Source organism: Dysidea avara, chromosome 10 (assembly GCF_963678975.1).
Source record: "Dysidea avara chromosome 10, odDysAvar1.4, whole genome shotgun sequence".
In the NCBI taxonomy this organism is placed as follows: Eukaryota; Metazoa; Porifera; class Demospongiae; order Dictyoceratida; family Dysideidae; genus Dysidea; species Dysidea avara.
Genome location: NC_089281.1, coordinates 10,621,864 through 10,644,737, shown reverse-complemented (window position 1 = coordinate 10,644,737; position 22,874 = coordinate 10,621,864). Strand labels below are relative to the sequence as shown.

The 22,874-nt window shown below is 36.3% G+C and overlaps 2 protein-coding genes across 2 annotated transcripts; one reads left to right on the top strand and one right to left on the bottom strand.

Moving 5' to 3' along the window:
• Positions 1–5,632: 5,632 nt before the first annotated feature.
• Positions 5,633–20,120, bottom strand: LOC136268206 (uncharacterized). Its single transcript, XM_066063485.1, has 20 exons — positions 19,962–20,120; positions 19,726–19,880; positions 19,538–19,673; positions 16,899–16,973; positions 16,674–16,781; positions 16,537–16,624; positions 16,358–16,485; positions 16,238–16,273; positions 16,114–16,187; positions 15,902–15,966; positions 15,753–15,851; positions 15,556–15,705; positions 15,381–15,502; positions 15,209–15,337; positions 15,050–15,154; positions 14,454–14,567; positions 10,508–10,603; positions 10,385–10,454; positions 5,941–6,029; positions 5,633–5,885 (listed from the first exon to the last, which is right to left on the bottom strand). The coding sequence occupies exons 1-20, from the start codon at positions 20,034–20,036 to the stop codon at positions 5,763–5,765; spliced, it is 2,037 nt and encodes a 678-aa protein (XP_065919557.1). The 5' UTR covers positions 20,037–20,120; the 3' UTR covers positions 5,633–5,762.
• LOC136268701 (E3 SUMO-protein ligase KIAA1586-like) lies at positions 7,228–9,452 on the top strand. The gene is made up of 2 exons (XM_066064145.1): positions 7,228–8,978; positions 9,089–9,452. Exons 1-2 carry the CDS (start codon positions 7,228–7,230, stop codon positions 9,450–9,452), a joined length of 2,115 nt encoding a protein of 704 aa, XP_065920217.1.
• Positions 20,121–22,874: the final 2,754 nt, after the last annotated feature.

The following is a 22,874-nucleotide window of genomic DNA, read 5'->3' as shown; positions in this document are numbered from 1 at the left end:
GCCTTGATACTTTTATGATACACTATGCTAAACAGCACAAACCATTGTGCGTTTTTATTTTTGTCTTTTAGCTTCTCAATCATCACATATTTATCTTTCAGGTTGACAGTCCCAGAGATCCTTTTTTTACTTCTACTTTATTCATCATCTGAACTTGCTATTTCAAAATGGCAAACGCTCTTCTTTGGCAAAATTACTAAAGTAGCTTGTGTGAAAAGTTCATGTCTATTGGATTAAAAATTAAAAATGATGGAGTAGTTCTAATTTAAGTGATAGGGTGTAGAATAGCAAAATTCGTGTGCTTGTTGCTATGGGATACCTAATTTACAGGTACTAAAATGCGTCAACATGTCACAGACTAATTAAGTGACCACAATATTTCTTTTAGTGCAAAACAGACTATGTTTTGGGAAGTCTTGTATGAACTGTACAGAGCACCCTTAACAAAGTAATTCCTGCAACTTTTATGCTAGAATATTGCTCAACACTATTTTCAACGTGTTATACCTCACGTTTTGCTAGCATAGCATTTATGATGATAGTTAGCTATGATGATGATTGGCACGAGTGGTTATTAATTGGTATCAGAATACCTAAATAACTGATACCAATCAATACCAAAAGCCCGATATTAGCTCCAATACAATACCGATCTGATTATCGGTGGAACACTAACAAATACTTCACACCGAGTGTTCAAAAATGAAGTTGTCCATGTACATGTATGATAAGTATAAGGAAAAATTTAAAATTTTAAGGAATTACAGAAATAAAAAGTAGGTCGCCTACACCTGAAGATATACCAGTAGACATTTAATCCCTACTTCAGTATGACTGAATTAGGGATTAAATGTCCACTAGTGTATAGGTTTATTGTTTTCGCCTGAGTGTTTGCCCCAAATATAAATTACGGTTCATTTTCAGTTATGTTCAACCTGTTATACAATGTTACAAATGAAGAAACACTAGGAAAAGGACCTCTGCAATCAATCAGAAAATTTGGACGATTCCTGTCAAATTTATGGAAGCCATCACATTAGTCAGGTTCACTATGTACTTTTGTTCAAAGTTTATGGAGATTAGCAAACCTATACATTTTTGGAAAGCTTAGAGCATGAGGAATCTGAAAATCAATGTTTACATTTGCACATATTCCTGCAAGGTCAGCATTTTTAAATTTCAAAATGGCAGCCAATAAAGTAAGAAATTCCCGATATATCAATTTTAATTTGACATAAAAGTTCATTAATAAACTCAACAAATTCTCTGGTGACATTTTTACATCTCTATTTAGTAGAGGTGATAGTTAATCATGAATAATTAGAAGTTTTTACAAATGGAATAGAAGAGCATCCATTATGCTGCAATAAATCAAGAATAGTTCTAAGCAAAAAGAATTGTGGAATATTCCAGATTAATTTAATGAGATCTTTGTATAACTGGAGCAAAGTATAAGTTTGGCTTTCACTGAAACAGTTCAAGCCAGAAAAAATTGAGTTACTCTAATGGAGCAGTCACATACTCTAATAAAGCAGTCAATTTTGAGTCCATATTGCTAATGTAGCAGTCACTTTTATGAAACTCCTAGCTAGTGTGCTTATGTTAGGCATAAATTTCAGGAGATTAGCTAATACTAGGTTTGAAAGAATAATCGTCATTTGAATAAAATATTCTCTCTTAAAAGGAACTTTGTTAATTAGCAATTGGCAACTATGACTTCACCTTGACCAGATCCAAGAGCACTTTTGCACGTACCAGTTGGTGGCATGCATTGACACAGTTTACTATGTCAAATATAACTTTGCTCAAAATTTATGGGCCTACATAATTATTATTAGAAAGCTTAGAACATGGAGATCAATGCTTACATTTATACAGATACCTACATGTTAGTTAATTAGCAGTTTGAAAATAGCAGTCCATATGGTGCAAATTTCTCCATATATCAGCCTCTTATTGACAGAGAATTGTAACAAACACTATTTCTATGTTCTCACACCCATATAGAATCCACTAATAGCTTCTAAAATGCTAAGTAACTTAAAAGCAATTTATTTGGCAAATAGTTATTGCATGAAACAAAGTGAATAAGTGAATTATTAACATTGAGATGTAGAGTACAGCTATGTATAAAGACATCACGGCTATGTACGTATGTACATATACATGTATTTATATCTATTACAGTTAATTCAAAGATATGAACCTTATGTCTATTACAGTTAATTCAAAGATATGAACCTAACAATGATCAGCACTGTCACTGTTGTCATTTTTGATGTATTATACAGTACGATAGTACTATATATATATATTAGGGATCATGCAGAATTGAGCTTTTCTAGTTCAAAATATCACCCCCTAAAACCAGTCTCAATTTCCCTTCATGACAGCTTTGCAACATTGGCTAGACATAGTCAAGCTCAAAAATGTCTTTAGACTAACCCCAAACTCTTCCAACAAAATTTCTATAGCATTTTAAAATTTTTCTATTCAACAGAATTTTACGCTGACTGACTGACAGCCAAGCATAATTTGACATATTGGCTTGATTTTGCCAACTGTAGATGTACAATACATGCATCATGGGCTTGCCTTTGTCCTCCTTTGTGTTCCAGTTCTCTTCACTGACAATGCAAGGTGTCAATTTACGCTACATAACGTGATACAGCTTAACTGTGGCTGTGTTAGCTTATCGCCGGTATTTTCCATAGCAATATGATTGATAGTGGAGACACTTCTCACGCTGTTCTTTGTTTGCAACGCTGTGTAACGTGAAAAGCATAGCTGAAAATGAAAGCTACCTCCCTTTTTGCTACATAATTGATAGTTGGGACATGTGTCCAGGTGTATAGTTTTCCAAGTGCCCTTCTTCCTTTGATGCAGTATATGTGCAAGTTCACCAGTCATAATTATGTTAGTCCTACATTTAATCCCTATATTTCAGTCTATACAGTAGTGAACAAGAGATGTTACCTATATGCTGCAGTGGACATTTAATCCCTAATTCAGTCATTAATTATAGACTGAATGAAGTATAGGGATTAATTGTCCACTAGTATATCTGCAGATGTATAGGCAACCTTTCTTCTTTCACTACTTTTTAGCAATTCCCTTGTTTCTCTACTTTTTTGATCGTAATCCAACTTTAAAATTTTTCATTTTTCCTTCTACTTGTATGTATATATAAATCTCCGTCACTTGTGCATCTGTACCACACAAACATAGTTCTGTGCAAGGTAAATCATTGCAATAACACCAGCATTTTAGCATGGAGCAGTTACTTGTAAGCCTGTCATTAAAAGCATCTTGGCTAGATCTTTGTCATCTTCTGGATAAGAATCACTCCATCGACAATTGCAATATTTGGATTATTTAAAGATGGTAATCATTCTGTCACCAGAAAGGAAATTTACATTGGGTTAACAGTTAGGTAACAGTGGATACTAATTTTCAAGATCATGTATCAATTTTAACTTGTTGGTGCATGTCTATCTGGTGCATAAAATTGCTCTTGGTGATCATGGTGAATTCATTGTTTATGTAAAAAGGAAACTTCCCTTTTAGGAGAGAGCTAATTCCAATTACTTTTAAAATGAAAATTCTTTCAAAATTCATCTAGTGCTAATTATGCTAAACATACGTAAGTACATTAGCAAAAAAATGGGCTCAAAAGTTGACTGCCTTTAAGCGACTGCTCTATTAGAGTATCTAAAATTTCAGCTTTTTTAGGTTTGAAGTCATATTATACTTTGCACTAGTTATACTTTGCACCAGTTATACTCCAAATAATCCAGAATATTCATTAATTCTTTTCACTATAAATTATTCCTGAATTATTGCAGTATAATAGATGTTCTTCTATTCCCTTTGTAAAAACTTTCAATTGTTCGTGATTAAATGTCTCACCTCTAATGAAAAGAGGTGTAAAAATGTCACCAGAGAATTTGTTGAGTTCATTTATTAAACTTTTATGTCAAATTTAACTTGATATATTAGAGTTTTCTTATTTTATTAGCTGTCACTTTGAAATTAAAAAAAATGCTGACCTTGCAGGAATCTGTGCAAATGTAAACATTAATTTTGAGATTCCTCATGTTCTAAGCTTTCCAAAAATGTATAGGTTTGCTAATCTCCATAAACTTTGAGCGAAAGTGTATTTTTTGACATAGTGAACCTGACTACATGGCACTAACGTGAATTGACATCTTACATTGCACATACTGCGGTATGCCAAAAGGTGCCAGTCGGGCTGAAGTGACATTGAACAGTGAAAAATCCAGCGTGTATCCTTAGCCATGCTTGTCTAAAGGGATCAATCAAGTAGTCAGCCAGTAGAAAATGCCACTAAAAAAAATTAAAAATTTGTAGCAACTTTTTGGAAGTGCTCAGGGCACCTTTACGCTTGGTCATATACCTAACCCCAATACTGCCAAGATGCCATGAAGGTATTGTGAAGCTGGTTTTAGGGTGACATTTTGGCCAAAAAATCCCAAACTTTCATGATCCCTAATATTACAGTACAATAATTGCTTTGGGAATTATGAAACATTCACTTCGTTCTAACACATGTTTTTTTTTTGTCAAATAAAATCTCCAACACAATATTATTGTAACTTCTGTCGGTATAACTGAGGAGGCTGCACATTTAGTTACATTTTAAGCAAAAAACAAAGGGAAGGGTTAAAGAATCAATGAGTGGTGGTCAAGATATAGAGTTTAGGTGCAAGGCTTATAACAAAAGCTGCTAAAAATCGTATACTCAGTAACCAATAATCAAGTCTTTAACTATCTAGAAAAGACATAAAGGTTATTGAAAACTTTCTTTGCTTAGATTATATGTCACACTACATATTAATGATGTCCTTGGTTTAGTTGAACCATGTGAACACTTTGTATATGTACAACTGTACACTGAGTACATGCACTTGAAGTTTCATAAAAGCCAATAAGCTTTGAAAAAACTGCCTATTAGCTATACTTTCTGAATCATGCTCAACTTGTTATGCTTCAAACTTGTGCTATCAAAATCACATTCAAGGGCATACGCAGGAATTTTGAAAAGGGGTTTCCACTACAGCCAAGTGACTGTTATATTAGAGTTGTTTATGTTGCTTGACTGCTTTATTAGAGTATCTCGATCTTTTCACCAAAATCATAAGCTATAAGTGTTGCTATCGTGTGAGAAACTATCATTTAACTAAGATAAAGTTTGCAATGTGTCCTTTTCCATGATAGATTCTAGAAACCTGAAGTTTCAATTTCTTAATGTTTCAAGTAGTGTGTAAAATCCAAAGGGGTTTCCTGAAACCCCTGGAAACCCCCCTGACATTATGCTTGAAGACTGACTGTTTTATTAGTGTATTTCTGACTGTTGTATTAGAGTAAGTGATTGCTCTATTAAAATTTCAGGACTTTTCTGTAAAGTGTAGTGTTTTTGATAGGTACTTGTAATTACAATCTTCAGTGTTTTCATTGTTTCTTTCACACAACATTTTTTAATTAAAAATCTTGAAAATGGTTTCTATTATGCTGGCAAAATGTTTTCGCTAACCAGTTACGTTCAAAATTATGCTGCCATAATTGATACAAGCCTATAAATGTGTGTGGATTCTTAGATACAGCATGTGCATTTCATGGACCACTATTAAAATTTCTTTAATAATCAACTCTAATAAAATATACACTATAAAAATAAAAAAATTGTCATCATGAATTTCAACAAAATATTTAAACACCATAATACCAGTGACACATCATCATCATGACTGAACAACAGTGAACTTGGTGTTCAGCCAGTAGACATCATGATAGTACCCTGTCGTACTGGAACTTAGTGAAGATGGGTAATATCGTACCTCATACACTCCAGCAGTGCTAGGAGCCTAATAACAAATCAGATAGTTTACAATGATGGCTACTAATTTAATAAGCACATACTTTCATGGTCACTTCTCCAGTTAATAATGCTTGTTTGTTATACTCATACATTTTGTCGATGTTCTTCTTGCCATATTGTGGGTACACATCTAGAAATATATCATTATCATTTAGTAATAGTACATTATAGGTTTCTATTTAAAAACAATACATTGCCTGTGGGTGATAGGAGAAAGGGAACCTCAAAATTATTAGTTCATTGGCACAAACCTGGTATTTCTGAAATGCAAGTGTTTCACAAGAGTTAAGTTGGTTACTATGTAAATGTAGTCTACTTGTGGTCTTAAAATAGATACCACATTAACCATTTTCGTAAAGTTTCCTGTTAAGTTGTTAATAGGTAAAAGTGAGTTATCCTGTTTAGCATATTATTGCATAACTGTACGGACGGACGAAGTATTCTAATAGAGCAATCACATGTTGACTGTACAGAAAATTCTCAGGTGTTGTTCACTATGAGTATCCTTGTTGTATACTGCCACATACAGATAACTCCAAGATCCCCATGCTACTGTGTTAAAACAATAAGATATTTTATTGGATCCTCACAAAATAGAGAGCAGTCAATAAACAGCAGTTGTTAGCCGTAGTTATGCACCAGCAGGATATTTTAAATATTTTGCAACAAGGGTAGTCTATGTGGAAAAGTTTATCTCATGGGGGCAGTACATTAAATCATAATGGAAGAAGGGGACCCAAACTACAAGAGAAAAGGAAAGCGTTTATCAATAACATGTCTCTTGGTAAATTACACTAACATGTCAACACATACTGCACTATTCATCTCAAATGTCAGTAGTAACACCTTTACTCCAGTGAATATGTGGTAGGTCAATGGAAAAAGCAGGCTGGTTGATGCAGGAATGAATAATGTAATGCAGATCCATGTATGTGCATGTTCCACCCAGTCAACTATAACTGATATAGCTACATGTAGGCAAGGAATTTTTGAAAATTAGACCATCTAAGATTGAATATGGGAGTGCTTTTAATAGGTTATCACAGAACAGTGCTCGAATTGAGGGTATACGGGGGTATACAAAGTATACCTTGACAACATTTTTTGTAAATTAGTATACCTTGTTATATAGCCTATAAGGTACAGTGTAGCTAGCACCCCTCAGCAAAGAACATCCATAAAACATCTAATAATAATAATAATAATAATACATTCTTACTTGGTGAAACGTGATTCTTGAGCCAGTTGATCTCCCAGAGGAAGCTAATCCCACATTCGTATGGTGTGCATTAATTAGAATTGAACACGTGTTGGTTTATTTTGCAAGTATGCAATCTACATTAGCCAGATTTATACAATCATCTACCCCCTCTACTGTACATGTGTCTACCAAGGAAGTAATTGGTGATCAATCAGCTGGTGATGATGATGATGAAAGGCAGCAAAATAGTGAAAAAGATAGTAGTGAGTCAGATAATGGTAGTGTACATACAGAGGAAGTACCAACTAGCAGTGACATTTTAACACATTTACCTAGTTGTTGGAACCGGAAAATGTGGTTGGATAAAAAACATTCCCACCCTTGGCTTATTTGTGTAAATCACAAATTGGGTTGCAGCACTTGTAAAGAGTTACCATCTTTAGGTGTAGATGCTACAAAGAATATACATCTTTCTCATGAGTGGCAGTCAGTTACAGTCAGTGCATGTGGCAAATCAAAAGAGAAACAGCTTATGTCATTACGAAATAAAATAAGACGGCATAGCCAATCTAAAGCACATACCCAAGCACGGAAAATAAAGCTACAAGCAAGTAAGGAGACTATTGAGAGCAGTATTGCTACCATGAATAAATCACACTTTAGTGCAACTGAAAAATTGTTTCGAATTGCATATAAAATAGGTAAAACTGGTCGTCCTTTTACTGATTTACCTGTTGATTGTGACATTCATGTTCTTAATGGAGTTGACATTGGACGGACATTACAAAGTGATAAATCTCGTCACAATGTTTGCGATCACATTGGTAAAGAAATGTGTGCAAGGATTTGCAAAATAATCATTGAAAGTGAAAGTAAAATTTCTGTTTTAATTGATGAAGCTACCTCAATCAGCAAAAAATCCACTCTGATAATATATATAAAAACATGTTTTTCTGATGGTTTGGAGCCTGTTACATTTTACCTTGATCTTGTTGAGCTTCCTGCACAAAATGCAGAATGTATATATACTAGTTTGTTGCGATGCCTTGAAGAACATGGATTTAGCTCAGAAATACTCTCCAACCGATTAATAGGCTTTGCATCAGATGGTGCTTCTGTAATGTTTGGGTCACATTCTGGGGTAGCTAAGAAAGTACAGCAGGCTTTTCCAAATGTTATTCTATGGCATTGTTTCAAGCATCGCTTAGAATTAGCAGTTGGTGATGTTATTGCAGAGATATGTGGGATCAATCATTTCAAAATATTATTTGATAAACTCTATCATATTTATCACTCTTCTGCTAAAAATGAACAAGAATTGGAGGAATGCTGCCAAGATTTGTCTACTCAGTTTTTTACAATTGGACGTGTGCTTGATAACAGGTGGGTAGCTTCAAGCTTTCGTATTGTTAAAGCTATATGGAATTTATACTATCCATTGTATTGTCACCTTATTAAAGGCAGTGAAGATATATCTAGAAATTCTTCTGAAAAACAAACTTTTAAAGGATTAGCTATGAAACTAGCATCTTCAAGTTTTGCTCTTAATCTTGCAACAATGTATGATTGCTTAGAAGAGCTTTCTAGTCTTTCACTAGATCTGCAAGAAAGAAAGATAACACTGCCCAGGGCACATGCTTTAATTTACAGGGCTATTAGGGTGTTTCACTCCATGGTTGATTATCCTGGCATTAAATACAAAGAAGTAAAATGTGTGGTTGATAAAGTTGGTACTGATAGAAAGTTTAAAGATGTTCTAATGCAGGATAATCGCAAATGTGATGTTGTTATTCCATATGGTCAGTTACTGAGAAGTTTAGCAGCAAATCTTGAAAAGCGCCTAGTGACATTCAGAGACACAGAAAATGAATTACCAAAGTTGATAAACTCTATCACTGTTTTAAACCCTTCAAGTTGGCCAAAAGAATGTCCATTAACTTATGGTAATGAAGAAGTAAAGTATATGTGTGATATATTCCATCTTGAAGATGTGATAGCAAGAAGAGGGTTTCAGACATTGTAAGAACAGAGGGATTGCTAGAACCTCCAGAAAAGTTGATGGACCTCATTAAAGCTACAAAAACCATAGCCGTGTCAACTGCTGAATGTGAAAGAGGCTTTAGCCAAATGAATATTTTGGCCTCCTCAGTGAGGTCATCACTTGCTATAAAAACACTTTCTACTCTTATGTTTATCAAGTGTGTTGGTCCTCCACCTCAGGAATTCTGTCCTTCGTTGTATGTGAGGACATGGAAGGGATCTTTATCTGATGATAGTAAGGCACATGCAAGAAAACGAACTATTAATGAAGAGCATGATTATAATATCTTATGGAAAAAACTAAAAAAATAAACCAGTGTCTACTGTATTTTTACATTTATCTGTAATAGTGTGTACTATCCTCATGTAGCAAATTCCGATACAAATGTTAAGAACATATCATATAAGCCAGTATAAGTATTATATTCATATCCGTGCATCCATTTTATATTTTATTAAGATAAATCATGAGTTATAATTAGCTAGTGAACTAATTCTGTTTTGTAGCTCAGTATATAGCTACTATTAGCATTCATAATTCCAGAGTTAAACTCAGCAAAGTTCAGCCATAATTGCCACCAAATTCAATCTCAGAATGTTAATTTTTCTAAATTTCTGTGCAGAGCAGCCTAGGCCTTTACACTCTAGCCACTAATTCTGTTTTTAGCTCAGTATCTATATTATTTGCATTCATACTATACTTACGGTATCAAACTAACAACAAATTTCAGTCAAAATTGCCACCAAATTCAATCTCAGAACCTTAATTTTTCAAAATTTCCTGGGGGGGCATGCCCCCAGACCCCCCTAGAGAGCTCATGCTTCACATTTCGCAGATTGTGCTTTGCACACTGTGGAGTCACTTCTACCAGTGTGCCCCCCTTAGTTGCATCCATCCCTGAGAGTATACCCTCATATAAATTTATAATTCGAGCACTGTCACAGAATAATATCAATAACTGTTGTATTAGGGTGACTGTTCCATTAGGGTATTTCAAACTTGCATATTTACTACCTAGAAATCTTTTTAAACACTGCTGATTTTAATAAATCCCTTTGAGGACCAAATTAATTTTCAAGTATGGATGAATGTGTAACTTTTGTGTTATAGGGAAAGCAGTGGTCTTCTGTGAAACAAAGACAAATTATTCATCGTCACTTGAAGTTACTAAAAGTGACATCAGGAGTTTATAAGCTCCTGGTGACAGTATGACTACTTAAACTACTGAATAACATGCACTCACAAATGTGATCTCCTTTAGAAGCTCTTGCAACCTGCCACTTGATAGTGATCTCATTACCAGCTTTCACTGACTGTAAATGCAAACATAAATAGAGACACTATTGCATGTCGATGCTACACCCACCTCTGGTGACATGGTCAGTGACATAGTGCTGGGGTCAGGAGGTTGTGGCAACAAACAGTGAGTGCTAGTAAGCGATGTCGGAGTTTTAATCATCATCTGTGGATTGAATACACAAACAAAGTGTTATGTTATACATGAAACCTATTGCTGAAAGTAGGGCTGCCAAGAGAATTTAGGGGACCCAGTAACTGATATAGCTGCATGTAGGCAAGGAATTTTTGAAAATTAGACCCTCCTCCAAGATTGAATATGAGTGTGGTTTTAATAGGTTATCACAGAATAATATCAATGACTGTTGTATTAGTGTGACTGCTCTATTAGGGTATCTCGAACTTGCATATTTACTACCTAGGAAACTTTTTAAATGCTACTAATTTTAATAAATCCCTTCGAGGACCAAATTAATTTTCAAGTTTGGATAAATGTGTAACTTTGTGTTATCCCTTTATTACCACCGAATGGCTAATGTATTGCCAAAAAACGAGTGTTACGGGTGCCCTGTATAAATGGACCCATAACCCCTTCATCCTAAGGGCTACGAAGTTGAAATAACCACCAATATGTTGAGTAGGCCCAGGCGTTTCTAATAAAGTTTAACGCGAAACGATAAGAATGAGTATGGGGAACTATCAACACTTATAAACACACAAAAACGCATCAAAAACAATTGTACCTGTTTATATTTCGATAACTTTCGCTCTGAGCATCATGGTGTGTTCTACTAAGAATAAAACTGTTCCTCACGTGATAAGGATTCTAAAAATATACAGTTTGATGCAATCCGGGGTTATAACAAGATGGCGGCACCCATCTTTCGCTGCTATGGTGAAGAATAACAATGCGCCTTTTTTCACTTCAAAACGCGTGAGTTATGTGTTTTCCTGTAAGGTTTTTAGATGTTTGGGTAGAAGGGAAAGAGGGCTTTCATATGGTATATAGCGTTCCGTGTTAATTAATCGTATCGCGCAAAGATCACACAAGCCATAAAATATCATTTCCTGAGGTTTTTCTGCGGTTTTACGAAATAACTTCGGTAAGAAAGGGTTATAGGAAAAGCAGTGGTCTTCTGTGAATTATTGTTTGGCATCAAATTAATGGTAAATTCATACACTACAATAATATATTAACAGTTCTGTTCTACACAAAACAGTACTTGTGATAAGAAGCAATGAATGGGCAATGTCATCTCCACTGAATGTCCACTTTGCTTTTGCATTATCATGTATTCGTGAGGTAGCCATGTAATCTTTTGTACACCAATCAAATTGCCATCATGTTCTGAGTCTAATGGCGTTTAGTTTAATGCGCTGGGACGAAGCACTGTCAAGATATGGCTGCTCAAAGTAGTGGGTGTATAGTAATGGCAGACGAAATGGAAGAGTTACTTTTTCTTGGCAGCAGAGATTTTCTTCAAACAAAGCAATGCTTGGTATGATTTTGTCAGGAATTTCATGGTAAGTATTGACTAATGTGGTGTTAGCGAATTCTTTCTATTGTGTACAGATTAGAAGCTTATACAAGCCCCTCAGCCCATGTGCTTGCATCCAATATATTGGACTTTGGTCCTTGAAGGGTTAACAGTCTGTTAGAGTAGCTAGTTTAAGTGAATATTTGCCTGACTGCTGTATTAGGGTGACTGTCCAATCAGAGTATCTCGATCTTGATGTAAAAGTCACACTCTATGTAAGTACCTTATCATACAGTACGGTAGTACTGTATATTAGTGATCATGGAGGATGGGGTTTTTCTGGCCAAAGAAAAATTACCCTAAAACCAGCTTCACAATACCATTCTGGTGCCTTGGTAGTATTGGTCAAGCCCCAAAAGTGCCTTCAGTATGACCCTAAATGCTTCCAATAAATTGTTACAAAATTTTTACTTTTTATTTAATAGAAATTTCTACTGGCTAACTGTCTGCCTACCTGCCTGCCTGCCAGCTCTGCCTGCCTGATGCCTTCAGGCAAGCATAACTTGACAATGGCTAAGGCTACGGGCTTGATTTTTTCACTGTTCGACGTTGCTTTGTCCTGAGGCATGCCTTTTGGCATACCACAGTACATACAATGCACACATCATGGACTTACCTTTGTCCTCTTTTGTGTCCCATTTCTTTATGCTGTCAACCCATGGAATTGATTCACGGTAGTGCGATATATGGATTCCGTACATTTGTAAAAAGGAATCATCTGTATTTTCTGTGGTGACTGGATTGATTGCAGAGGCGCTCATTGTTCATTTGTAACGCTGTGTGATGGGCTGAAAGTGAATCGCAATGGCCATCACTTTTGAACCAGTAATTGATAGTTGGGGCACGCAAATCATCTGTATTCTTCGACTGGATTGATTGCAGAGGCGCTTATCCTACTGTTCTTCATTTGTACCAGGCTGAACATAGCTGAAAGTGAAGTGTAATGGTCACATCACCTTTGAGTCAATAATTGATAGCTGGGGCGTGCATTCAGATGACTATGGTGCCATCATTTCTTTTGATACGGATTGTGTGGGTTCACCAGTCATAATAACCAAAAAGTAAACAAACAAGTATAAGGAAAAATGAGGAATTCTAAATTCGAATAGGGATCATTGAAAAAAGTAGGGAAACAAGGTAGGTCGACTACACCTGCAGATATGCTAATGGACATTGTCATACACCTGCAAATATACTAGTGGACATTTAATTCCTAATTCAGTCATGGGTATAGACTGAAGTAGGGATTAAACGTTCACTAGTTAAATGTTCACTAGTATCTGCAGGTGTAGGCAACCTCCCTTGTTTCCCTACTTTTTTTTTCAATGATCCCTAAGTAATAGTTAGGGACTTATAACATGAGGATCTTCGTGATTTTAAAATCCGAGGCAAAGCCAAGGTTTTTTAAAGCCATGAAGATCTGAGTGGCGGTCACCCAGCTGGGTAATTTGTAACTAACTTTCACAAATTGCCTCTGTGTGACAAATGTGTCTCTAGATGAAATTCAATAGTTTTAAAATGTTTTAAGGAAAGAAGCAATTCTTGCCAAGTGGAGATTAAAGTACCACATGATACTGTAGTATGGGATACATTGATGATGTGTATCAAGTGTGAACTACATACAGTGACATTATGAATGGTGATGCAAAAGGCGTATGGCTTATGGTCGCTTGTGCTACAAACTTGTGCTATGGAAAACCTAGTGAAATTTGTTGCAATCACAAAAATCACACAGCTAACTCAAAGCTCCTATGGTCATATCCAGTGTCCCAAATATACATGAATACGTATGTAAATGAATTTTACAATGATGTTAATAGCAGAAGTGCCCTCAGTCAACATAGAAAGTTTGATCAAAATTGTAATTATTTTCTCCTCAAAGTTTGTCAGAGCTATATACCATATAGAGGGAAACGTTAGTGGGGGTAAACTTTGGCGGACAGCAAGTTAAAATGCATTTGGCAAAATATACTTTGGTGAATTCAAGCTCAATGTTTAGCTATAAAGATGCTAATCTGAGATGCTATGAGTAATTGGTGGGTTAAATGTTGGCAAATGTGTGGCAAATTGCCAAATTCGCCAAAGTTTTCACCAGCCAAAGTTTCTCTCTATACAGTACTAGGGTATCTTTACAAGCTTTACCAAAACTATCATAACTAAATCAGTTTGAATTTAGCATGTAACAGGGACTACAAAGATTAACAAGAACTTTATAAAACACTGTTTAGCATTCATACATGTACACCAATACAGAAATTTAATAACTAATTCTGATGATGATGTTTATTAGAGTGAGCTATGTGTGAGCAATAGTGGAGTTAAAAATGTCCATTAGTTAACACATCACAGTACAGTATGAAATAAAGTCAAAGAAAGAACAAACACTCTATTACTGTATTCATGACTACACTCTTTAGCGGGAAGCTACACATCTTGTAACAACAAATCACATTACATGTAACAGTACTTATACCTCACCTTGAAGCCATATGCTATTTCATTTTCCAGATCTACTAAAGCATACGCTCTCAACTCAGTTCCTTCTTTTGTTTTAGCAAAGTCTTCGATTTCAAATTCTTCCTTTCCAGCTTGCTATGTTAATAACAGATACACTTGTCTCATGACCTGGACCATACACACACACACACACACGCACACAATCATACATGCACACACATCCCCACACACAGTAAAACACACCTGCACTTTTGGCTGTCATGTACGTGGTTATTTCTACCTAGTGGAATGCTGGGCCACCTGTGAAGAGTAGTACAGGCAACTCAGCAGGAGTAGTCTGTAATATGTCTCAGGAGTTCAGCTGTGGGCCTTGAAACTTTACTCACTTTGTGATACATATATACTGTAGTTCAATTAATACAGCTGAGAAGGCTAGGCTGCTTTCCAAGTTAACGCAAACTCCCCATTTGACTGAAACAATTTTCTTACTAGTTCAAGAAAGCAACAATACGACCCTGCTGCAATGAAATACTCTTGGCTATGTTGCCTCACACACACATGCACACACACATGCACGCATGAACGCACACACACGCACGAACACACACCATGCATACCTTAGCTTGGTATGCGAATTCCCCCATTTTCGATCCAATGTAGTATATATTACTACCCACTCCTTCTATAGCAGGTCGATAACACAGGATCCCATCATTACTTTGCTGCAGACACAACACAAAATGTCAATCATGCAACAATTAACCATTCCTCCTTACAAAGTAGATTGCAGCATCACTTCTCTGAGAGTTCTCCACATTGTCTGCAAAACAATAAGAATACAGGCCACCCTTAGCCCAACTTGACTCCCTCATCTCACGAGTACTGATATCCAGGGGAGAGTTACCCTATATATGGTAATAGGTAGAAATCTACATGGATGTGACTTACAAACTCAAATCTAATAGATGCTTTTCTGTCCTTCTGATCAGTGAACACAGCTTTAAGGTGAAGTGGTTGTGGTAAAGACTTGTGAGCCCTCCTAGCTGATGGTCCTGATGAAGGAGGGGTACCTATATAGAACATTGCAGTGATACAGTACACACATAGATACATAATACATCACCTGGTATCTTGATGTTCAGCCTCACAGCCAGTGTACCAGTCTTTGCTGACTCAATGTTAAAATTTGGTGTGTCAAGGAAGCGATAGTCACGGTAAGACTCCACTCCAATCCAAGCATCATCACACTTCACCCAATCACCTGTTCCATCATCTACAAGAGTGTGCAATGAGGCACACCCACTATATAGCCACACCCACTTCCTGTGCAATAGTATCCTTCCACATTAGTGATGGCAAGATCACCATCACCAGAGTTTGTGACTATCAGTGTAGCAGTAAATAGGTTGTTCCACTTTCCTAAATGGAAAGAATACATGTACATTGATGTGCATAGTATCAGTCCATACCATCTTGTGCTCGCAAGTTGGAGTCAGCTTTGGTGTCACCTTTTTGTTGTAGTTGTAATGTACAACTATAACAATACAATCGATACATGAAATACAGTAACAAAATTAAGTACTTCCAATATTCACACACAATTATTTATCAGAGAGCTCAGCCTCACATATGGGACCACAAAAATTATCTGCATGTGTACATAATATACTGTTGTGCATACCCTTCATCTGTTTCTGTTTTGTAATCAGTCTTTCTGTTCTTAGAATAATCCTCCCCTACATCAATCACAGGTCCCTACACACAATTGGTTACTACAAGTTCATTACCAATAAAGCATTGTGTACCTCAGTTACATCCTCTGGTAAAGTGTAACTAGTTGTCTACACAACAGAAAATAAAATGACATTAAAAAAAACTATATATGCACTAAGCCCATATGTACCTACACTGTACATTAACTTTACCGTTTTCTGGCTAGAGGTTGACATATCTTCAATCCTGTCCAATGCTGGAACAGTTCCAGTCAAGTTGAGTATAGCTCTCTTTGCAGTAACTTGTGATGAGCTGGCTGGTTTGACTGACACTTCAATTGCTGGACAGTAACAGTGGATCTTGACATAGTCTACATGTAACAGTAACTTACCAACAACTGGTCCCTCAGCCACAACTACACTCCCTTTAATGCTCCACCCAGTATCACTGGTCTTCTTTAGAACAACACTGCTTCCTTCCTGGTACATGCATCCAATCAATACTACAATAAAAGTGACCCATACATACGTTAGTGTACTCCTTTAGTTGTTCCATGCTAAACAGTTTGATCCCATTGTACCTGATCCTGTTCTCACCACAAGCAATGTACACTTTGTTATCCTCAGATAATCCCACCTAAATGTTACAGTATTACAGAGTATACACATACATTCTCTAAGATGTGTATGTGTTTGGCTGTTTGTGTGTGTGCCCACACGCGCACACATGTGTGTGTGATATCTAGGGTTGTACCTCTGCCCACTTGCAGCCTGGAGACACAAAGTCAGCTACATCAACTTCAAGCCACACCTGAAGAGACTTCCTGACCTGTTAAAGTGCACTGAGTAAGTCATAGCAACAAATTAAAAATTTAAATACTAATACAATGGTAAAAGTACATATTATAGCACATAGTAATAAGAGAGACTATCAGGGTTAAACTGAGTCAGACAATTTGAATCATATTCAGTCTGGGTCAACATGTCTCATCTGCTTTATGGATCTGACTTGGATTGGATCACATGTGATGATGAAGCAATTGTACATGCTCAACTGCTCTTGACAATACAATAATCCTCCAACCCAACCCTTTAGCCCAGGATGATGATTTAATTTTAGGGATAAACCGATACTTTTATCAGAATCAGCCATTTTTAGTGGTATTGGATCGGCTATGGTTTAAGTTACTGATACCATAATCGATATTTTGTATGATGCTATTTAATTGTTTTTCAAGATGGTGGCATACGTAGTAAGTGGAGTGGACCATTACAGAAGAACATATAACCATGAATTACTTGAAAGGGGCTAGTGATTATGATTGTTACTGTATTACAGGTTATATTTTTTAAGAAGGAAATATTCAAAGCATAGCCACTAAAGTTTCGAATGTTTAATTTTTGTACAAGTCACAATACCAGCTGCTAATACCAATACCAATGGTATTGCTGCCAATACCAATTTCATAAGTCAACATGGTAGCTTTCTTAAACGCCTGGAAAGGGGAACATAGCAATGACACGCTCTATCAAAGTCGAAACGGTTATACAAGGTTACCAAGTGTACAAAGATATATGGTCTGCTATGCTTGGTGAAATACTGATTTGCAGACATGAAACAGACAACTAGCTATCATGATCATTTTGCTGTAACCATTTTAAAGGATACTGTCATCGTTGGCCATTTACCAAAGAAAATTGCTCACTTTTTCTGTGGAGGTCTGGTACAATATTGTGTGAAGTCATCGGGGACAAACAGTACTCTGCTGATCTGGAAACTGAGACTGTGGACTTTATGCATGCAGATACAGCTTTTTGTTTTGGACAGAATCTCCATAAGCCACTAGGAAGCAATGTGTCTGTATTTAGTGCAGAGGCATTTGTTTACCTTTCCCTTTTAATATAGCACATGGTGTGTCAAACTTTAAAATAGGGTGATCACAGTTGAAATAATAATCTAGTAACTAGACTGGTTGTCTGTGACATTTTCACACTATGCACATATGGTTATGATGCAATTTTGTAATTTTATTCATTCTATTCTACAACTATCCAGAATTGTATTATTGCAGAAGCTTCTTGTTGTGGGTCTTCACTATAGCCTCGCCAGCTGCCAAAACCATTGTAGTGGTGACCATTCCTCCAGTACTACATGTGGCACAAACATAAGATTGCACCTGATTATCAGTGTGTCACCCACGAGTAGTGGGCTACTCTGTTTTAGGTTAGGAAGAGTAGTTACAGTGATTTCACCCGATTCAGCAAACTGTCTATTCTTACTAAGCCTTTTGATTTCTTTGTAATACTTTGATTTCCAAGTACTAAGTGTGCTCTCGTTAAGCTGGACACAGAACTCCTTGCTGTAGTGCTCAGTTGCTGCCTTGTTTCCATTGTCTATAGCATATTTGCCATCTGGGCTTGTTGAACTCCTGTGAATATCATATACTTTCCTCTGCTTCATTTACCACTGGTACCGATATTTTCAGTGGCCTGTTCAACGCTGTCATTAGCTGCTTTTATAGCTTCTGCTGGCATTTCATTAGACAATGGTCCATTAGGATCAGGAAGCTTGCTTGATATCTTGAAGTAGCAATGTAACAACATAGTAACTACAGTAGCTGCACGTCATGGCCGGAAGCAAAGTAAAACTGATTGATCAAAACAGCTAGCTATTTATCCTGCAATCTATTATGGTTCTGCACTAATTTCAATTTTTGAAGAACCTGAAAATTTGAAAATAAAACTCATTCAATAATAATCTGTTAAACGGTAGTACAAGCAGTGCCATAAGACATTAGCAAGTTGGCTTATTAAACAGCAGTGGAGACACTTATAATGCCTTTATGGCAAAGTATCGATATCAGCCAGGTATCAGCCAATTTTCCACCAAAAACATTCAGTATTGGATCAGCTGGTAAAAAGTGGTATCAATGTATCCCTATGATATATTAGATTTTTGTGCAGGGGAGCTTAATTACCAGCCCGAGAGCAGGAACTGGAGGTCACAAGATACCCACTTACCATTTGTTGCCATGTACAAGCAAGCTTAAAATATACTCTTATTTTTAGAATTTGGTATATATTTACCTTTTGTTCTTACTGACCAAGATAAATAATAGCAGGATTTGCGACGATAGGAGGTTGGCAAGAAAAAGTTTGACAAATTTGTTAGTAGCTGAAAAATATGGCAGATTTCATTTCGGCAAAAAACCGCTCACCCGCCAAATTTTCCTCCTGCCAAACATGGCACCTGGGCACATGAATGAACGGTCAACATCCAACTTTGTGCACATGAGTTCTGTTCACAACTGTATTCCATCTAGTTAATATCTGGGTCATCTGGTCATTACAACTGACAAAGTTTCAACCCTGACCTATACAATATTAACTTACTGTGTCCATCATAAAAGTGGTATAAGCAGCATATGTGTAGTTCTCATGATGTTCACTACAGTGCTTGCCCTTCTTGCAACCAGGAATGAGTTTTGCTGCATCAAAATTTCTGCTCTTCTGATTACAACACCTGAATCTGTGTATACAGGTAATACTATGCACACACTGAGATATGCTATCCAACTTACATGTAGTCCCAACCTGCACCTTGTAGAGGTGAAGGATGATACTTACAATAACCCTCAGCATTCTGTGACTCCTTGTATTCCTCCTGGCATTGGACACAGGTCAGGATTGGCTCTGGAGCACGTGGAGCACCAGCTCCAAGCTTGTCTTCAATAGCCTAGAACAAAAAATATTAACGCCTGCAAAACCTAAACCGTACAAGACGACTACGAGAGACAGGGCGATTGTCGAGCATTACCTCCAGGCGCAGAATGATGTCCAACTGGTTTCTCCTGAGATCTTGCAGAATTTTCTTTATCTCTCCGTCAGCCATAATTCCTCAAAACTAGTTACATCAGCTAGTAATCCCTTTTTGGACTATGAACCCCGAGATGAACCCGGAACAACTTTCGTTCGAATTCTAAATAAAGCGCACCACCAATGACATCATATTTACTACTCCTCAAGTGCATGCTACATGTAATGTAACTGATTACAGAGATAGTTTTCAAGGAAGTCATATTAAGCCACATATAGTATAGTTACAAATCTACATTTTAAATTGCAATTGCCAGTGAAACAGTTTATCACAACTCAGTATTCAAATTCATAACCCTTTCATCCCACTTTTCATGCTGATCAGTTTGGAACAAGATAGACCATGCAAAGAGAATGCCAAAGAGCATTCGGGAAATACATGTTTAACGCCATAATATACGATCCATATCAAAATGGCAAGAAGAAAAGGCTACGGTTTTGTTTTGAACTGCAGTTTGGGAACACTGCATGCATAAGGATGGCTCTAACTATACTGACATCTGAGGTACTAAATGAACAATTCTCTTCAGTGTTTATAATGGATGATGGTTCTGAGTTGCCACACATGGAAGATATAGTCTGTATCAAAATATTTCACCTATAGAATTTGATGTATCTGACATATTGCCAAATTACTCTGGCAGCGATCTTGATCCCAACAAGCCTTCAGGTCCAGACTGCATTCCCACCAAACTACTGAATATCCTAGCAACTGAGGTACCTCCTTGTCTTAAATTGCTTTATTTTGCCTTGTTAAACTAATTTAGGGTACCATCAGAGTGAATAAGAAAGCATTAATCTGTCCATTATTCAAAAAAAGGAACAGAAAGGATCTATCAAACTATTGGCCAGTGTCTCTTACTATAGTGCATAGTCTTCAGCTACAGGTTTTTGATACCTGCTTTACAGGCTTACTGTTAGCCTCCTTGCAGGTCCCTAGAGGGATAGCTGCAGTATCTAATAATTAGTTAGTAATAAATAAATAGTGTGTAGCTATAGTAAGGTCATGGAACACATAATTTATAGCAATATCATGTAAAAACATTTTGTCAGACGTGCAATTTATATTTTGAAAACACCGTTCTGCTGAACTACAGTTACTGCAAACAATCCATGGTCTCACTTACAATTTAAATGAACAGATTTAATTTTACTTGATTTTTATAAGGCTTTTGACAAAGTGTCCCACTGTCATTTACTGTCAATTATTATCATGGAGTCCAAGGTGACATACTTTTCATTCCTCACTGGATGTACACAGGATGTTGTGTGTGGAGGCTTCACACACAGTGTGGAGGATGTACCTCCTCTCCTTGTAGTGTCTTTAGTGGTGTTCCATAGCATTCTGTACTAGGGCCTCAGCTGTTTTATGAATGATACTTTACAGGATCAAATTAAGCTCTATTTGTTACTTATATGTATGCTAATGACTACATATCTCTATAGGAGGATTGATTGTTTAGCAGATGTCAGAGCCTTACAAGATGATCTTCAATTATAGGAAAAGTGTAAGATGCCTTTTATGTTGATAAATGCATGGTTGTTTCAGAAACCCTCCCATACAAGCTTATTATATTCAGTGGTAAACAACTTACTGCTATTGAGTTTGCAAAAATTATGTTGAACTTGCTAAATGCTGGGGGTGTCAATAAACTCTAAATTTCTTTAAACTTTTAACCAACATAATATAGACTTGTAAGAAGAAACTTCAGAAACCGCTAATGTAAAATTAATGTACCCATATTGGAATATATAGCCACAGTTTGGCTCCATACACTAGGCAGTTTTTAAACAAACTGGAGTCTATACAAAGCTCGCTTTCTGATGTATGATTATCACCAAACTAGCAGTGTTTATACTTCATCTCAACTGGAATACTGGACCACACAAACTCACTTTAAATTCCTAAGACATCAAAATGTTGCACAAAATTATTTACAACCATGTTGATGTCTCATTACCTAGTTATCTAACATACAGCTAGAACAAGGCATACCGGGGCAATGATCTTAAATTCATACAGCCAGACACAACTATGTAGATGTTTACAAGTACAGTTTCTTTCCTGCTCAGTACAATTCGACTATGGAACAATCTACCTATTTAAATCAGATTGCATTGTAAATTTTATAGTTTAAATTTCTCCCTATTGTAACATACTCACTGATGTGAGTTTTATAATTATAACATATAACCGTAATTAAGGTATACTGGCATATTTCAGTTCTACAGCAGCATTCATAATAGCCTAGCTAATTGTCATGGTTGATGCGAACTTTTAAACACCCACTTTAAGATTATTGCAAAGGATGGCTGGCCCTAGCTAAATGGAATATAAGACAGTGAAACACTGTTTAATGAGATTATCAGAATGAGGTACTCTAAAAGTTAGTTAATGGGTTGTCATTAAAAAAATGAAAAAAACTAGCTTGCTAGTTGTAGAGCAAAAAAAAAAAAAAGACTTAAAAACAAGGGATTACCCATCTAGAATATAGCTATCAAACTTATGTATCATCATACCATTGGCACTGTCAAGACATTTATTTGTTGAGATGGTCCAACTGCAGATAGCTAGCCTGTTTTAAATACTTTTGTTGTGGACTACAGTTATTTGAATACTATAAATTCTGGTGAACTTCCAGACATCACTAAATTACTACTAGTTAGGTTGCTTAAAGCCAAATTTAAAACTAATATGGACACAAGTGACAAAAGCACCAAACTTTCTCCACATTGTAGTACAACCTTAACTTTAATTTTTTGATAGGATCCATCTTATTCTAAAAAGGGCCTTTCCATAATAGCATGTAACTAAAGAATTTTCAAAATCGGCAAGCCATATAAGTACTAGTTT